At 34.7% G+C, this 17473-nt stretch overlaps 1 protein-coding gene across 2 annotated transcripts in view; it reads left to right on the forward strand.

Moving 5' to 3' along the window:
- The first annotated feature begins 14369 nt into the window (after window positions 1-14369).
- LOC111515634 (G-protein coupled receptor Mth2) overlaps window positions 14370-17473 on the forward strand; it is a 52281-nt gene continuing 49177 nt past the window's right edge. The window contains exon 1 of one of the 2 annotated variants that reach the window (XM_074181229.1): window positions 14370-14587. Coding sequence is in view for 1 of the 2 variants with exons in the window: in XM_074181228.1 (XP_074037329.1) it covers window positions 16327-16338 (12 nt within the window). In the remaining variant the exon portion in view is untranslated. Of the gene's footprint in view, window positions 14588-16076; window positions 16339-17473 lie in introns of those variants that run through there. The other variant, XM_074181228.1, reaches the window with a different exon arrangement.

Below are 17473 nucleotides of genomic sequence, written 5' to 3' on the forward strand. Positions count from 1 at the left end.
AGATGGCAAATACAGTCTCCCAGATACTGTGAGAGTAGCTTTCTATTCCTTAGTATGGCGAAATATATATACATACCACGACTTCCTGGTGTTGGAATCAAAAACTTTATCATATGACGGAAATCCCTGTTGAAGGAATAATTTCTGGGTAGACTCCACCCAGAATTATTCAAATTTCAAACAAACCGAAAGCCATAGGTAGATTTAACTCACGCAGATGCGGCTAGTCTTTCTCCGATAAGACAGCATTTCTTGTGTTTCTTCTCATTGTTATAGCTAACCGATTGCTTCGAACTGACCCTAATCAGAGCTTTGATATAAAGGAAGGCACTGACTAAAGAGAAAAGTGATCATTTGGGTCGAGAAAGGTGTGCCCTGAGAAGACGCAATGGGCCAATCCCACAGGCTATGTTTTGTGGGCAACAGTGAAAATGTATCAAAGACTCTTGAACGATTATAGATATTGGAAATTTTTTCAGTTAATTTTTAACGAGTGTGACCGTAAACATTCATTAGTTCGAGATCACTCGTGTTGGTGTGAGTTTTTGATAGGTAAGTGGGAAAAATGATTCATAACTCACTTTCGCGAACCAATCACAGTTGACCAGATTCGTATTACTCTTTAATCCCGAGGCTAGTCAAAGAAGAGTGAATCCGTCACTTCATATTTCATTTATTTCTAATCGCAAGTGAGTTGTGAAAATTTATGTAATATAACATATTTCCTCAAATTTTCAAACTTTATCATTGAACTGACAGTTTGTTTCGAAAACGAAAAACGAAAATGAAAACAAGTAATCTGAAAGGCGAAGTAAATGTACACTACCAGAAATTTGTTATGTAGGTAGCAAAAAATTGATATCCACCATTCAAAAAATGAGTGTAGTGAGAAACTCAACCAGTCTAATGTTACACTAGTTTATAAGCCACCTTAGTGGAGTGGAAAGTTGAGCAATGGATTCCAGTACCAATAGTCGAACTATTTAAAATTGACTTGAATAAAAATATTGAATATTTTTGAATACTTTTTTAGGTTACTTCTTCATATGGAATAATGGTCTTCACTCGCTCATGTTGATAAACATCATTCTCGTGGGTAATGGTAATATATCTCATTTATACCATTCAGTTTGATTTCGTAATTTACCTCTTTTTGGATGAATTGCTAAATTTTTGTTATCGTAATGAGTCACACCATCTGTCATTTTCCAAATTCCTAATGAATGTCATCTATTCCACTTCAAATCACTATGACATATTACGTGAATCATACCGAATATATTGGAATAAATCAATAACTTTGTTTTTATTTGAGGTGTTCATTAGACCGGTATTTGTATTTGCAAACCGCATTTATTGACGGTATATGTACTTCGGAAAACTGAACTAGTTTATCTCTGATGCAAATGATAAAGTCAACTCGGAAATGACACTGGTACTTTCCAAGTCACATTCAAACAGGATCCTCCGGACGTGAATACAGACAAGTGAATAACTTTCGTGATAATTCAGGATAAAATGAGATTGAATTGTCGGTTATTATATGGTTTGAATAATGATTCAAGTCTACTTCAATATATATTGAAGAATTGTCAGAATATATCTGTGGCTAGAAATGCCGCTAGAAATATGCATTGTTGTAATTGAATACCACTCCTGTTTTTCAGGAGTATACGAGTACTTTTTGAAATTATTTTTATCCGAATAATCAGTATTATCCAAAATTTCAACATTTTATTGAATCTCGTTTCATTTTTCTTCCATGCATTTTAAATCTGTTACACATTTTCAGACATTGGAATTCTGAACTTGTAACATTCAACAATAGACCGCTGTCAAATAAAATTTATTGTAATATATTCCCATTTATTCAATTTGAATTGATTTCATATTGAAATATAGATATAGACAAAATTTTCTTCTTATTTTGTCGTCAACAACTTTGCAGTTTAGGAGATACTAAACAATTATGCTATGACTGATTTCAAAATGTCATTATCAAAAAATGATGCCTCTATCCCTTCGTCGCCCCTGTTAAAGAGGAATCTTTTGGTATAGATCATAATTTGATGACGTATATGAAGAGGTTCATTTGTACGTAACAAAAATTCGAATTACAAATAATTCGTCTCAGTGAAGCGCCTTCTTTTTTAGGCACTGAACTCAACAATTATGAAAGCAACACACCCGACGTTGAAGAAATAACTATTTCAATATAAAAATAAACATCCCACAAACAACAACAGGGAAAACACCTGTAAAATTGTTGCTAGGACGAAAATTGCGATGTAGATTCAATATATTTTTGCCATCTGTGCCAAATAATATACGTAGAAAACAAAACTTGCAATTAGGTAATTTCAAGGAAAGAAAGGAAAAACTTCCAGGCAAACCATAGAGTTTGGAAACGCGATTTTGGACAAAATTCAGATAAGTGGTGTCAAGGTATCGTAATGGGCGTTCTTGGAAACGAAATTTTAGAGTTCGAACATCTCAAGGAATTATATAGTGCATTTCATTAATGCCAACTGAACGGGTCTACTCAAAAAATTAAAATTTTGGGTAATGAAATTAATGCATGAATACTTCATTTTGAAGTGAAATTGACAAATGAAACTTTCAAGATGACGACTGGGCGGCATCTGGGAAAAAAATAAATAGAAAGGGGGGTCTTGTGACACATTTTTTTGAAGCTCCTAACAAATGCTTCACAACCCTAGAATATAATGTCAATATCTTCGACTACTACAAAATGGTGGAACTTTTAATAATTGCCTGAATACATTGCCATTTAAATACATAATATGAGGTAATAAACTTGAGGTCAGTTCAGAAGATGCTCGAAATGGTTGTCTTGAATTTCTTGATATATGAACAGCCTCAATATTTCACGCCGAACATTTTCGAACACAGCAACGACAATATCTCTGAAAATATTTATTATTCTCTGTCGTATATCCAATATTGAAGCAGGTTAGTTTTGTACACCTTTTGCTTCAAATAGCCCCACAAAAAAAGTCCGAAGGAAATCTGGCGAGCAGGTTGGCCATTCTGTAGGACCTCAACGGCCACTCCATCAACGACCGGGAAAAGTAGTATCCAAATAGATTTTTATTTGTCTGGAGTAATGTGGAGGCGCTTCATCTTGTTGGAATACAATATCCATATCGAATTTATTAGGATTCGCTTCGACGATTTCAGTGATGGGAGGGTCAACAGTAGTTTCCAGCATATTCAAATACAGTTCCCCTGTTGAATTTTGATCAATAATTAGAGGTCCTACAATATGGTTTCCCAATATTCCTGCCCACACGTTAATTTTTTCTGAATATTGGGTATGTGTTTCCCGGAAAACGTGAGGATTTGTGTCACTCTCATAACGGCAATTTTGTCTGTGAACATTGCCTACCTATCTCCACAAATATTGTGGAGATAGGTAGGATGCCTTGCAATGGTTTCCGTCATGATTTCGCAGAATTCTGTACTTCGATCAAGGTCATCTTCAGTTAATTGGTGTATCATTTTAATTTTTTTTGGTTGATACGTATTCCTCTTCAAAAGTCTCCACTTAGTAGAAGGAGACACCTCACAAACATTCGCGACAGAATTAGTAGACTGTTCAGGATTTACTACCATCTCACCAATTACACTGGTCAACAAAATTTTAACTGTTTCTTGTCACATGAAAACTTATATTAAACTCTGAATCTACTAGGGTCACTAACCAATATTGAAACAAAGAAAAAAAATTGACACAACAGGTTGACATCAAAGCATATATTTTGGTGACAATTACAAAAATCAACTATACTCAGAGAAATTATTACTTACTGTACAATGAATATTTATTATTTTCGTGAATATTTGTCTTCTGGTAGGTCCCTCCTGGTTCTGCATTCCTGGTCTCCATTTTCATTAATAACGCTTCTCTATTGAGTAAATGTCCCGATGGAATCTCTTCCCTTGTTCGTCACTCACAGCACCAAAATCTAGATGAGAGTCAAACATACGTATTTTTTAGGACACATTACACACCAAAGTTTCATCTGACATTATTAGTTCCTCTATTAAGTCTTTGTTTTCAGCTTTATGATTTCCTAGGAAATTTTGGACAACACTCACAAAACTTTTGCAGGCGATTTTTTCCTGGTTATTTAGTTCTCCTCCAGAGCTCTTATCCTTCATAAGTTGTCTTAATTGTTAGCCTACAAATATTCTCCCTTCAATTTTTGCGTCGCTGAATTTGGAGAATTTCTCTTTCAGATATAAAAATCCATTGACATCTTATAGCTTTTACAAATTTTTTCATCAGACCGAGTGCAACGGTGGTAAAAGTATGCCATCAGGGTTCACTGAAGGCTTATTTGTAACATTTGTACGGCCTATAGTAAGTGACTCACGCTTGAGCCACATTTTATTTTAATAGTGACATTTTCTGTCTCTGCTGTCCCATTCACAAATAAAACAGCAACATTTTGTGTAATCAACATGTAGTCCAAGCAAATAATAAATAACTTTTAAATCGCCAGAAATGTTCCAAGCGTGTTCACTGTATTTAATTTTTTCAAGAAGAAATTTCATATTTTCGTAAGTCTCTTCCATAGCAGAACCATGAGCAACCGGCACTGAAGGGTGTTCGTTTCTGTTATGCAGCAACACTGCTTTCAAACTAGTTTTTGAGAAGTCAATGAACAATCGCCAGTGACTTGGACCATATTCAAAATTCAATAAATTTATCGCATCATAAATATTATGACAATGGACTAAATCATTTACTATAGAATAGTAAGCTTTTATCGGGTTGTTGGAATTGCCATATGGCAGATAAACAGGAATATTTCCAGAAATATCGATATTAGTGTGTTTGTCTTTAGGAAATTATTAAATGTTCCGCCATTTTGTAGAAGGTGAAGATATCAACTTCATATTCTAGGGTTGTGAAGTATTCATCAGGTACTTCAAAATGGTGTATCACAAGACCCCCCTTTCTATTTAATTTTTTTCCCAAATGGCACCCAGTCGCCATCTTGAAAGTTTCATCTGTCAATTTCACTTCAAAATAAAGAATTCTTGCATTAATATCATTATCCCAAATTTCAAAATACACTGTATGGAAAGTCATTTAAATCAACTCAAAAATATTATACGTCTGAAAATGCATCAGTAAAATTTTTATACCATCCATCAAGTATGTCTGTTATACTTGTAAATATCGATCGTAATGATAGTATGAGGGAAAGTTGCGGTAAGGGTGATGAAGGTGACAAAGCATAATGATAGCATACTGAAAAAAAAAGTCAACTCAAACCTCCAGATGTTTAGACTATTGATGAAGCATGTTTCTTTCTTCTCGTTCACTTTTTTGTCATATTAGAAGGAGAGGTTTTATAAATGTGTATCTGTATCACTCTGTATCGGAAGTCCATATATTAATGTGAAAACTAGGTTACTTTTCATGCATGTACCTCGATTCATGATCCACGACGGTTTGCTTGACTAGCAGTAATTTTTGAGTGAATCAGTGGTGTTTATTATTCATAGCCTATTTGATTATTCAATTTAATATCCATATAGAATAGAATGACTATCAAACAATACGGCTGAATGCATCATAAATATTTTATGAGTAGTTTCATGTGGAATAACTGGCATTTGGCAGATGGTGGCGGTTCACGAAATTATCTTTATTGAATATCTATTTTTTGTTGAATCACAGTGACTATCAGCTCACTTTCATAGTTAAATAAAAAAAATGTTTGAAACACCAGTCCTGAATTATCAGAATAAAAAATGAAGGTAAGCTACTTCATGAGGACCAGTTTTAGTGACGCACAGGCGTGAGTTCAAATTAACAGTGATACAATTCGACACCAAACCATAATCAAAATTTCCACGATGGCAGGTAATCCCCGGAAATTCTCTTTCTTGAACTACAAAACTATCATCTGAATTGAATTCTAAGAAAACATCATTTATGTGTATTCATGAAGACTATTGACGTTTCACTCATTGAGGAGTTCTTCACAGGTGACTTTACTGGGTTTTGAGAACGAAAAAGGATAGTTTTCCTAAATGTTAAAAATCTAAATGAAACTACATTTGAGCCGAAAAAAGAATGCGCATAATTGTACATTCAATGTGAGTACATAAACAAGCACAATGTAGGCATTAAAAACATTTCAGAACTACAGCTCTGAACCATCTAATGGACAATTGCTTTTATTTTGAGAATTCATTAACGAAGTAAGACCCAAGTTGTTATTTTTGTAAGTACATTGATGATCATTCTGTAAAAACATATTTCTTATTCTATTTTCCAGCTCCAATATATGGACATATATTCAGTACATTCCTGTCTGACAGTTTCCTCAGTTTTCACGGCATTTCCAGGCCAGTGTTAATGTTACTTCTGTTCTGGGTTTGTCAGTGCCTCAAGAGCAGATTTTCCTAGTTTGTGGTTTCATCCGTGCCACATTGTCATTCAACCAGGAAAAATTCCTGTTCGATCTTTGGTTGTCGGTGGGACAATGTTCTTTGTACGTAGATAAATAGCTCCTAGTAGTCGGTCTGCTGCTTACTCCAAGTCTATGAAATCTCTACAGAACCCAACACCCAACCACTCTAAACAAGTTTACAGGTCTGCCTCAGAGGCTTTTCAATTCAAAGTTTATATGTCGATGATATGAACAACTTTCCTCATCAGACACATTCCATTTCTCAACTCATATTTAGAAAATCTAATGTTGACTCTACACTTCTCTAAGCCTCGTGGTAATAAAAGTGTATTGCTTATGTTTGAATTGTCTGAATTATTTGCCACAATGAATTCTAGTAAATGCTCATCTCTGCCATTGGTGTCAGTGATCCCCTAGGTGAGGTAGTGCGCATTGGCATCAAAGTCAATTATGAGCTATAATCTACTACGCAGGCTCTCACTAACTCGTCCACATCCCTGGTTGATGGTGGTTCCTGAGTATCGTAAGGAAGGTATACTGATAGAATGACGATTTTTTCAGGTCCATCCTCACCAGTCATCTTTAGTTTGACCACCATCGAATCCCTAGTACAGAAATTTCTCAACTGTAATATATTTGATAATTTCCGGATAATTATGCATGTAGACTCAGGGTTGTTGTATGAAAGGAATATTGTATTTTTCCATAACCTTAGTAAGGACCATCGAAGCCCCCTCGCTGTGTTGTGTGTTCGCTCGTACTACTTTTATTGCGAGTCTTCCTTACGTTTTTGATTGTGATCTATTGAATTCCCACGAGTGTGTGGGAGCCATCATGGAGCCATCATGGAGCCATCTTCATGATTGTAAGGCTCAATACTCTGAGAGGTCGTCTGGTATCTTAGCAGCTCCACTAGATCAAGTCCCCTTTCTAGTTGTCGCTTACAAGCAAGATAGTATAGTAGACTTATTCTAATTCCCGGTGGCGTAGGGGGTGGTACTCTTCTCCGTCTGGCTTTTCATCCTCTATCCATAGAGAATGAACCAGAAATATTCGAATGACTTGAAGTTGAAGTTGAAAAAATTAAAATAATATCAAAACAAAGCCCACTGACAGAGAGGGTATCTTCAATTTTCAACAATAAATTGTGTCATATCAAAAACCATCCTTGTGAAATACATAATGCTGACGAAATAGAAATTACTAAAATTCAAGGTCCTAGCAAGACTCTAACAACTTGAAGCCAAATAGAGTTAGATTTGTGACTAGGAATGAAAGAGGAACATCACTATGATATGTGTCATGAATGCTGCCAGGAGAAACATGGACTTGTAGAGGTATTTCATATATATTCAAAAAGTGGCTGGATAGATGACACAATTTTTTTGGTTGGCTAAAGAATATGGCTAAAGGAAACGCTCTGATTTTATCAGTCGTAGACAATCATTATAGCCACAAATCATTGTGGTGCTGCAAAAAAAACAGAATGTGATGCTCTCTATGTCAACTTACACCTACCATTGAATGCAGCTGATATATGTCTGAATACACATACTTATTTTCTATTGAAAATTGTTCGGTAAACCCCAACACTTTCAGTTTGAAGTACGTAACTTTAACCTTCAATTATGATGGCGACCTTTCCCGTAGAAGACATGTGTCCGTAATATTTACCTCTCTTTCAACAATGTGGGTAAAAATTCGAAGTGAGTCAATCGTCGAATATTGGAATATTATGACATTTCGACAACTAGGTTGAGGGTATATATTAGGATTATTGTCTTGATAATGGTCTGGAATTAGCAAAACTCAAGAAATCCTTCACGTTCATCTAACATAATATTCACTCCCGAAAAAAGATAAACAAACAAATTTCATCATAATATATGGAAACTATTAACCTACCTCTTATAACTTTTTCAACACAAAGAAGGACATAGAACAATAACTAAAGCCACAAAATATGAAATTATGACATGTGCCTGCATATGCCAATGACATAATACCAACAGTATTTGTTTGAAGGTGATTGACAATGTTCCATGATGAATTTCACTAGTTCAGACTTCCATTGTCTACTATATAACATGATTTGAAATCCCTGAAACAACTAAAAAAGAAGAATTGAAAATGAATAACTGAAAATAAGAATTATATTAACCAAAATAAACCTGAAATGAAATAATAGTGAAATAAAATACGAGTATAAATGAAATAAAGCCGCCAACGTCATCAAGATGAGTTCCCGCCCACTCACGGGAATAGAGGAATCCTTGTTGAGAAAAGGCCTAAATTTCGCCATTACGCCAACATCTGTGCCCACTTTGGATAATCACTGCAGTGGAATCCACCAGTTCCCTTATTGACCAGACCGAGGCAGAAGAGTTCAGATGGAAAATTAGAGAACAGCTGGATCGAGAACCAGTTCCAACATCTAACATCACCAATGAAGAACGTAGAGCTCTGAACGGCCTACGTAGAGACAACACCATCAAGATCCTACTTGCAGATAAAGGAAACGCTACTGTGGTAATGGATACCGTCCTCTACGAACAGAAGATCGAAGAGGTTCTTCAGAAGGGACGATACACAAAGATCGTACGGGACCCTACTGCATCAATCGAAAGGAAGTTGTACCAGATTTCAAGGAAGCTGCGTACATGTTGTCCAACAACGTATTCAGCCAAGCCAGCGTAGAAATACGCAACATATGGAAACCCATCATCAAGCGAAAAATGGCCAACTCCCACCAAAACAGTCATCTCCCACGGAACCAGTGAAGCAGAAAATGGAAAGCGGGGATAAGTGAAAGTACTCGAACGACTTATAAATAGTCATCTCTCGGAGGAATCAGTCCAGTCACCCCCCCAATACAGTTGTAGATACTAACAATCGAAACGTCGTGAACTAACGTGACTCGAAATCTCTCCACTTTTAATTTTTTTTATTTTCTTTTCTTCATTTTTATTTATTCAATTGTTCTATTTTTACTTGTATTTTATTTCACTATTATTTCATTTCAGGTTTATTTTGGTTAATATAATTATTATTTTCAGCTATTCATTTTTAATTCTTCTTTTTTAGTTGTTTCAGGGGTTTCAAATCATTTTATATAGTAGACAATGGAAGTCCGAACTAGTGAAATTCACCAACGGTATTATTCTTGCCCTTATTTTTATCTAATTTGATGAAAAATGAGATTGCATAATATTGCTAATTTTTTTTACAAATTATTTCAGAAATCACATTCTAGCCAGAAAACAGATCTTGCATGACATATTCACTATCGTCCATTTCCACTGATTGAACACATCAATCTATAGTAATTGGTCGAATGACTGAAAACTTTTGTTATTGCCCTTTAACCTGTAATTGATTTTTTATGACCAAATCGTTACCAGAAATAAATCGTAAGCCCATATTCGAAAGAATTTTTCGTAGGTTACTTTTCGAAATAGTCAAATTCTTATTAGATATATAAATTACTCTCAGTGAAATCACTTTGGGTAATTCAGACTGCCTTTTGAACATTTTTTTCAATAAACCAAATACCTTTGTATAGTCGAAGTGAACGATATTGCGCACATTTGAAGTTGGTGGCACTCTCAAAGGCCAAAAAAACCAATACATAGAAATGAATCGGCTGCGAACTAGTCCATGTGAACTGTGGAATTGACGGTTTGTATTGGATACTTTTTACTAACCGAGTTTCATGATTGGCTGAAAAATCATAAAATTAAATTTGAAGTCATGTTACGGTGACGAATAGAAATCGAGGAATGTCGGATGGTTGTCGCCGTCGCGATCTGAGTGTTGAAAATCAATATTGGTGCAGTTATAATTATTTAAAATTTTTGTTATCTTTTAAAAATCTGGCGTCCTTGGACAAGTACTAATAGTAATAACCGTTGTGATAACAATGCAGACTTTTTCCAGTGTAATGATTCCAATAGCGATGGTGAACAATGCGAAAAAAGATATACCAGATACGGTTTCATTTGAATACTGAAATACAGAGAGTGTGTTAAAATGTACATAAGAATCTACATCTCAAGTTTGGTTTCGAAGGAAACGGAACTATTATAAGCAACATCAGATTTGACCGAAATTCCTTTCTCAACTGTACGTAAAATAGTCAAAAACAAACGCAAGACGCGATGTGATATAGAAATGGCAAAAACTTCAGATGTTAATCTAATAAAATCATAAAAACAACAATATACGACTGTTACAAAAGCAATAAGATTCCTACACCTGCAATCATAAGGAAGAAATTTAGTACTTCAGGCCAAAACGTAAGCTGTTGTGACAAATAACTTTTTTCAGAATTGGATAAAAAAACTAGGATTTAGATTTAAAATAATGAACAAACGTTAAGCAATTATGGATATCAGAAGAATAGTAGAATTGCGCAACAAATACTTAGAGCAAATAACTCAATATAGACAAGAAAAATGGTGAATTTTCTATTTGGATGAAACTTGGTATGACACTCACGATACAGTTACGAAAGGGTGGACTGATGGTTCGAGAATGTGTACGCCTAACATGCCTGCAAACAACGGATCGCGACTAATCATTGTAAATTGCGGAGGAAGTAAAGGATGGATTCCGAATTCTTTGAAATTCTGTGAAAAAAACTTGAGGACTGCAATGTTGACTATTTTTAGAACATGGAATCTAATATTTTCGAGAAATGGTTTGGTAACACATTGATCCCAAATTCAGATGCGAATAGTATAATAGTTCTTGATAATGCTTCCTATCATTCGCGACATCTCATCAAAGTACAGGTTAAAAATTCGAAGAAAGTTGAAATACAAAGTTTTTTTAATGGATAACAATTCGTATTTTGGAGATAACTATACCACAAATCAACTACGAAGTTTTACAGACAAAAACATTTGGAAAAGTGTATGCCTTGAGATGCCATACTGAGATTTCCCCCCTATTTTTGTATTTTCAATGCAATCGAGTTGTTTTGAGGTGAATTGAAACGAACAAAGCATCAGGCGTAAAAATAATTTTCCAAAATTTGATAAGAAGGTTATAGAGCCAATTGAAGAAAAAATATCTAATATTACCGAAGAAGACTGACAGAAAAGAATTGAAAAAGTAATTTTAGTTAAAAAAGACTATATGGAGATTGGACACTTCCATATTGATGCTGGAAATAAATTCATTATTAATTTATACGACGACAGAGAATACGGATAAGGAATTATCAGAAGCTTTCGAAGAAAGTTAATGAATTATATACCTAGTTATTGTCATTCTTATATAATCAGAAATGATAATTGAATTACAAAATTACTTAGCTCCCTAACTATATTATTAAAGGGGAGCTGTTGGAAGGTAGTTTGCACTATATCGTTTACTTGAACTATAAAAATAGTTTCATGGTGTATCAGAAGGTATCTAATAGGTGAAAAAATAGTTATTCGAATCCTTGTTATCCATTAGTGTGCAAATGAGTTATTATTTGGGTGCATAAGAGCTTTTCAACAAACTTTTCATTACATTTTTAGTTGCCTGTGGTACTGTCCGTTTCCGAATACCCAGTATAGAGTCGATCTACCTCTACTGTCCGTCAGTTTCCTCAACTTCTTCTAACTCAGTGATTTAATGACTATTATTACCTATTCGATGAGGAAATCATTAAACTGGATTTGTAATTAAAAAACAACCCCAGGTTACATTTCAACTAATGACCAATTTACACATCTTGCAAATCAACATGTATTGTGTAATCCAAATTATTAATGCAAAATTCAAAAAGTTAAAATAGTCCCGAGTATTTGGAATAAGACGATCTCAGGGAATCCCTCATGAGCTCAATCATGCCCATTGGTTGAATATGAGTAACCGAAGACTCATTCATGACGCTAACCTATTTCATAAAATTATTCTCATCAGAAAGCTTGCATATTCTCATAGAAAAATTTTTTGTTGCACGGATGTACACAACGTCAACATCAAGTTCAGGGGAACACTTACTCCACCTTCTTTGACAACATAATTTTTCCGCAGATATTTGTGTAATATATTTAGTTGGTCTTGAATAAAACACATTACTCCGGTGTATCGATTATATGACTGAAAAATCGATATCGTGAAAACATGATAGATGAATCTCGGTAATAATCTCAATAGTGTTACGTCCCCGTGGGTTGACCAATATAATTGACTACACTGAATAATTAAACTTAACTTTTCGTTGTTGTCGCGAAACATTTTTAGCAGCTTCAAATTCTAGGGCATAAATGATGATTTCATTCAATTTTTTATGACGTGCAATCCCCAATGACTGGTGCAGCTCCGTGTCACGAACCCCATCGATGAAACTATGGACACTAATCCAGTAGGTGAAGTTATCCGGTGCTTCTGGGTAGGCGAGTCTAACCTTCCGACTTCAGTTCCAAACTCTTGTAAACTTACTGATTGACTTTGAATGCTCACCTTCAGTTGAGGGTGGTAGACTTGTTGAAGGTGCTCACTACCATATCTGACCTCCAAAGCTGATACGACTGCTTCATAATCCTTTTGCCTGTTCACTGGAATATTTTGCAAAATTTCGGAGGCCTTTCCTCGTAGTGCCAGTATAAGAGCTGTTGCTTCCTTCTCACTTTTCCACCCATTATTTTTCACAGCGGCCTCAAACTGTCTGCGATAAATTGGTTCTAATAAAACTACTGCTAGAAGGGTAAGATTTCGTTTGCGATTAACATTTTTCCAAAGTAATACTTTTCGGTTCCGGTAATTATTTCCTAAGTTCCCGGAAAATCTCTTCAAACTTTTTGTCGACTCCTTCAAGTTTTCTTTCGACTCCTTCAAACTCCCCTTCAAATTGTTTTTCAACCCCTTCAAGCTTCCCATCAACTACTTTTTCCAATCCGTCCTTTGTTTCCTGAAATACTTTACTGGTACCTTCCCTTTACTCACATTTATCTTTCAATAAATGAAGGTACATCTGATTGTTTTTTTCCTGCTTTTCTTGAATACCTAGTAGTATTTCATGATCTTCATTTCAGCGTAATTGTTCTTCCTCTCTTTTTCGTTCATCTTCCTCTCTCCTGCGTTTTTCATTCTCCGCCAGGCTCGCTCAAACATTTTCTCAAGCTTTTCCATTCCGTCGTAATCGACAATCCTTGTTTTCACCATAAAACAGTAAAATTTCAGTCAATTATTGCACTTCCGATACCGAATGTTACGTTTTTCCCTGTGGGTTCGCCAATAATTGACTACACTGAATAATCAAACGTAACTTTATTTCACTTTAAATACAACAAACATTTCAACTAAACTTTGACGAAGTCTCTTTTCTTAAACGAAAGCTTGACGATTTGTGAAATAGAGCGTGTCTGATTGAAAAACAACAACTAACCCAGCTCATGCCACACAGAAAGCTGAAGTAAAACCATCAGGCATCGGTGCAACTTCTTCCATTTGGAGGATTCGTATGTATAGATGGAGCTAAAGAAGTTTTACTTTTAAAGCACACCCATTTTTTTCAGTAAAGAGGTAGAATTCAGATAGTATGAACACACCTTAAGAATCTACTGTATAATAATACATGTGTTGCGGTTTTGTGAACTGTAGAAGTCTCACCATGAAGTGTTACTTAATTACATTATTTTGGTTCTGGAATTTTTATTATCTATTTCAATATTCAACAAGAAACATTGCCAAACACATTTGAATATACTACTTTTCTGTGTCGAAGTATTGCAGATTTCCTGCGTGCGATGAAGATATATGAATAGAGAAATTGAACAAGAATGAATTGTTTGAAAGTTTTATTTTTTGTAAAATCCAAGCGAACCTAACCTAACCACCCGTAGGTCCCTAACTTTTTTCTCAGTGTGTAGTGAAGATATCTCTCTTCCCAATAGCTACAGACAGTTCAGACTGTCGATTGTCGTCGATTCAGTTCATTCAATCCGCGAGTTGGCATAAGTTATTTTATCATCGATATCGAGTGCGGCGAGAGTAACTTGTGTGAATATATTATGTTAATTATTGTTTGTAAGCAGACGTACTATTGTGTTTTCAGTTATTAATCAAAGTACTTGACTCGTACATCAACAAGTGGTCTTCACTTACTTATTACATTTATATGAGTAGATGAGCAGGTTAGTAATAATAAGAACAGGTGTAGTTAAAAAAAATTGTGATGAAATTGTTACATCCGTTTATGGGGTCAGGGGTGGCTTGGCCCGACGACGAATGCTCCATAAATTATGATAATATTTTAACTTTGCTGGTTAGTCCCCATTTTCGTTTGTACCTATGTTGTCTGACACATATTTTAAACATGGTCATGGATAACTAATGTTTGAACCCTGATGATGAATTTAATAAAGTCCGAAACGTTGGCCTAAAACTAAATTGTTTCTCTGCGAACATTTTTGATCCTTTTGCCAACCAATAGAAAAAAGCGCATTCGATAATGATTCAGTCGAACTATTTTCGACTTCTGGGAAAAAAAATAAAAAATTACATTATGAATTTCCACATGCGGTCAATAGATACAATTTTGTGTGAAAACTGTGAAAAAATTAACCCACATTGAATTTTTAAACAGAAAACTGTTTCAAATATTACACAAAGTTATTTTACGGAGATTCGAAAGTAATTGCAGAGATTTCATCCTCATGACTCTCTTCCACATTTTCAATTGATTACTCCTGCTTGATATCTTTCGAAGAATATTTACCTGTGAATCAACTAATATTCAAGTGAGGAAAATTTATCAAAAGTCAATAAAGATAATGCGTACGAATAATAAATATCTGTATGTTCTGAAATGAAAAAAAAAACACATTGATTCATAAATAAATTCCAGGTGGCTGATTTGAATTCTCAGTTCACAAAAATAACTTTTATGTAAAATTATAGAGGTATATTGAAAACTTGAAGAAAAAATCGCGCAGAAATCAAAATGATTATAATTTTTTTTTCAACTGGAAAGCATGTGAAATACTTTTCGAATACGAATCTCACTTTCTATTTATTTTAAGTAGTTCTTTTTATTTTGAATCAAAAGGAATATTCCTTACTTTCGAAAAAAAAATTCTGAAACCCATATTAAATTTTAGTTCAGTTTTGAAATTTAGAGTGATTTTTCATCTTATAAATAGCTATTTGACTGAATTATATTGATCACGGCCTATACGAGTATGTGCTCAGTCCATGTAATCTTCTCTTTTTGATTTATGTCAAATTTTCTAATGAAACCATCATATATAGGAGCAAAGAATCAATATTCATACTGGAATCAAAAATATTTATGATTGCGCCAGAAAAACTATTAGAAACGCAAACATTAGGAATAATAGAGTTCTATTTTTTATCATCATTTTGACATATAGTCATGAAGACTTTCAGAATATGCACATGCAGGTTGTATACAATTGAAGTGAATGAGTAAGTAATCTTATCTGGAAACATATAAAGATTAGGCATCAAATAACAAGAGAAACTAGAAATTAATTCGATGACTTTCATTATGTGAGGTGATTAATTTATATACGAATACATCTAAAAACATCAACATAGTCGTTAGAAGTAGTCTCATTCATCTATTCGTGATGATAATTTGTTTAGCTAAACACGTCTCATTTTGAGATATTTTCTGGAACATATCTGTTATCAATGGACTAATTTTCAATAGTGCTGAGTACTTTTCGCTTTTTCCTCTGTGATAACGGTATTAAAATAATCAGTGTCATTTCTTTTCGAGTTTGAAAGCCGTGAATTTTTGGAATTTCTTCCTGACGTTTCGCTGGCGCGAGTGGCTAGCTTCTTCAGGGGTTTAACCATCATGGCTTGCTGTCCGATGACTACCTTTTCGGCTTCGTAACGCGTATTTATGCCTTGTCAGGTAATCAGTTGTATTTGCACAGGTATTTGTACCTGCATTTGTACTTGTACTCGTTCCTGCACTTGAACTTGGAACATTAACACTCTTGCTGCCTGTTGTCCTGTTCGTTATTCTCGATTTCTTTAAAATGGGGTTCCATATTTGATTGAGGTGCACTTCACTAAGTGAAGGAGACCACAGAATTTTGTTTGAAAACACAGAACTAATTGCCCCAACCAGGGATACCATAGCCGACTGGTACGGGAGGCAATAGAGATCCACAAACACACGGAGAATTTCAACCGAAAAGAAGAAGGGGTGCACCTCAATCAAATATGGAACCCCCTTTTAAGGAATTCGTGAATAACGAACAGGACAACAGGCAGCAAGAGTATTAATGTTCCCAGTTCAAGTGCAGGAACGATTACAGGTACAAATGCAGGTACGAATACAGGTACAAAGTGGTCATCACTACTTTTTTATATTCGTTAGAGCTTCTATTTCTCTCTCCACCCCTCCACAAAAACTTGGGTTTTTCTGTTCTCAAACCCGATCGAGATTTGATGAAGTATCTCCATAATATCTTTGTTTAAAAGCATTATTTCGAGATGTAGGTTGAGTAAATCAAGATCTCTCAATAGTTCCATTGAATTTTGATACAACATAATCGAAGACCGAATGTAGTTTGGTTTATTGGGGTTCGTCTCATCAAAATGTGGCAAAAAGTAGAGTTTTCTTAATTCAAATGTGTTTTTATAACAGTTTTCTAGCATGACCTTTCAAAATATATTCAAAATTTCCATTGTTTTTCCTATTCTATTTTCGTGATTTTTTTTCAATCATTCAAAAACTGAGGATTCGCGTGGTATTCTTGAAGGTTCAGTATTTTCATTGAATTTGCCAAATTCCGTACTTTGCATGAAAAATCCAATATATTTTCAAATCGACCTTCTTTCAATCCTCGCCATGAAGTTAATGATATTTTCAATGATTATTTTTGATCTGCAATACTAATGATTTTGTCAACTTCGTGAGTGGAAGTTAACAGTGCATTAACGTTCTTCTTCGATCAGCCTTTGATCCAGAAATTTGTGTTGACTCCTTTAATTGTCCAATGAAATCCATGAATTCATTAGGTTCGCTACAAGAAATGGAT

This window comes from Leptinotarsa decemlineata, unplaced genomic scaffold, assembly GCF_025532065.1.
Source record: "Leptinotarsa decemlineata unplaced genomic scaffold, Ldec_3_MD MMD2_tig00026307_RagTag_RagTag, whole genome shotgun sequence".
Classification (NCBI taxonomy): Eukaryota; Metazoa; Arthropoda; class Insecta; order Coleoptera; family Chrysomelidae; genus Leptinotarsa; species Leptinotarsa decemlineata.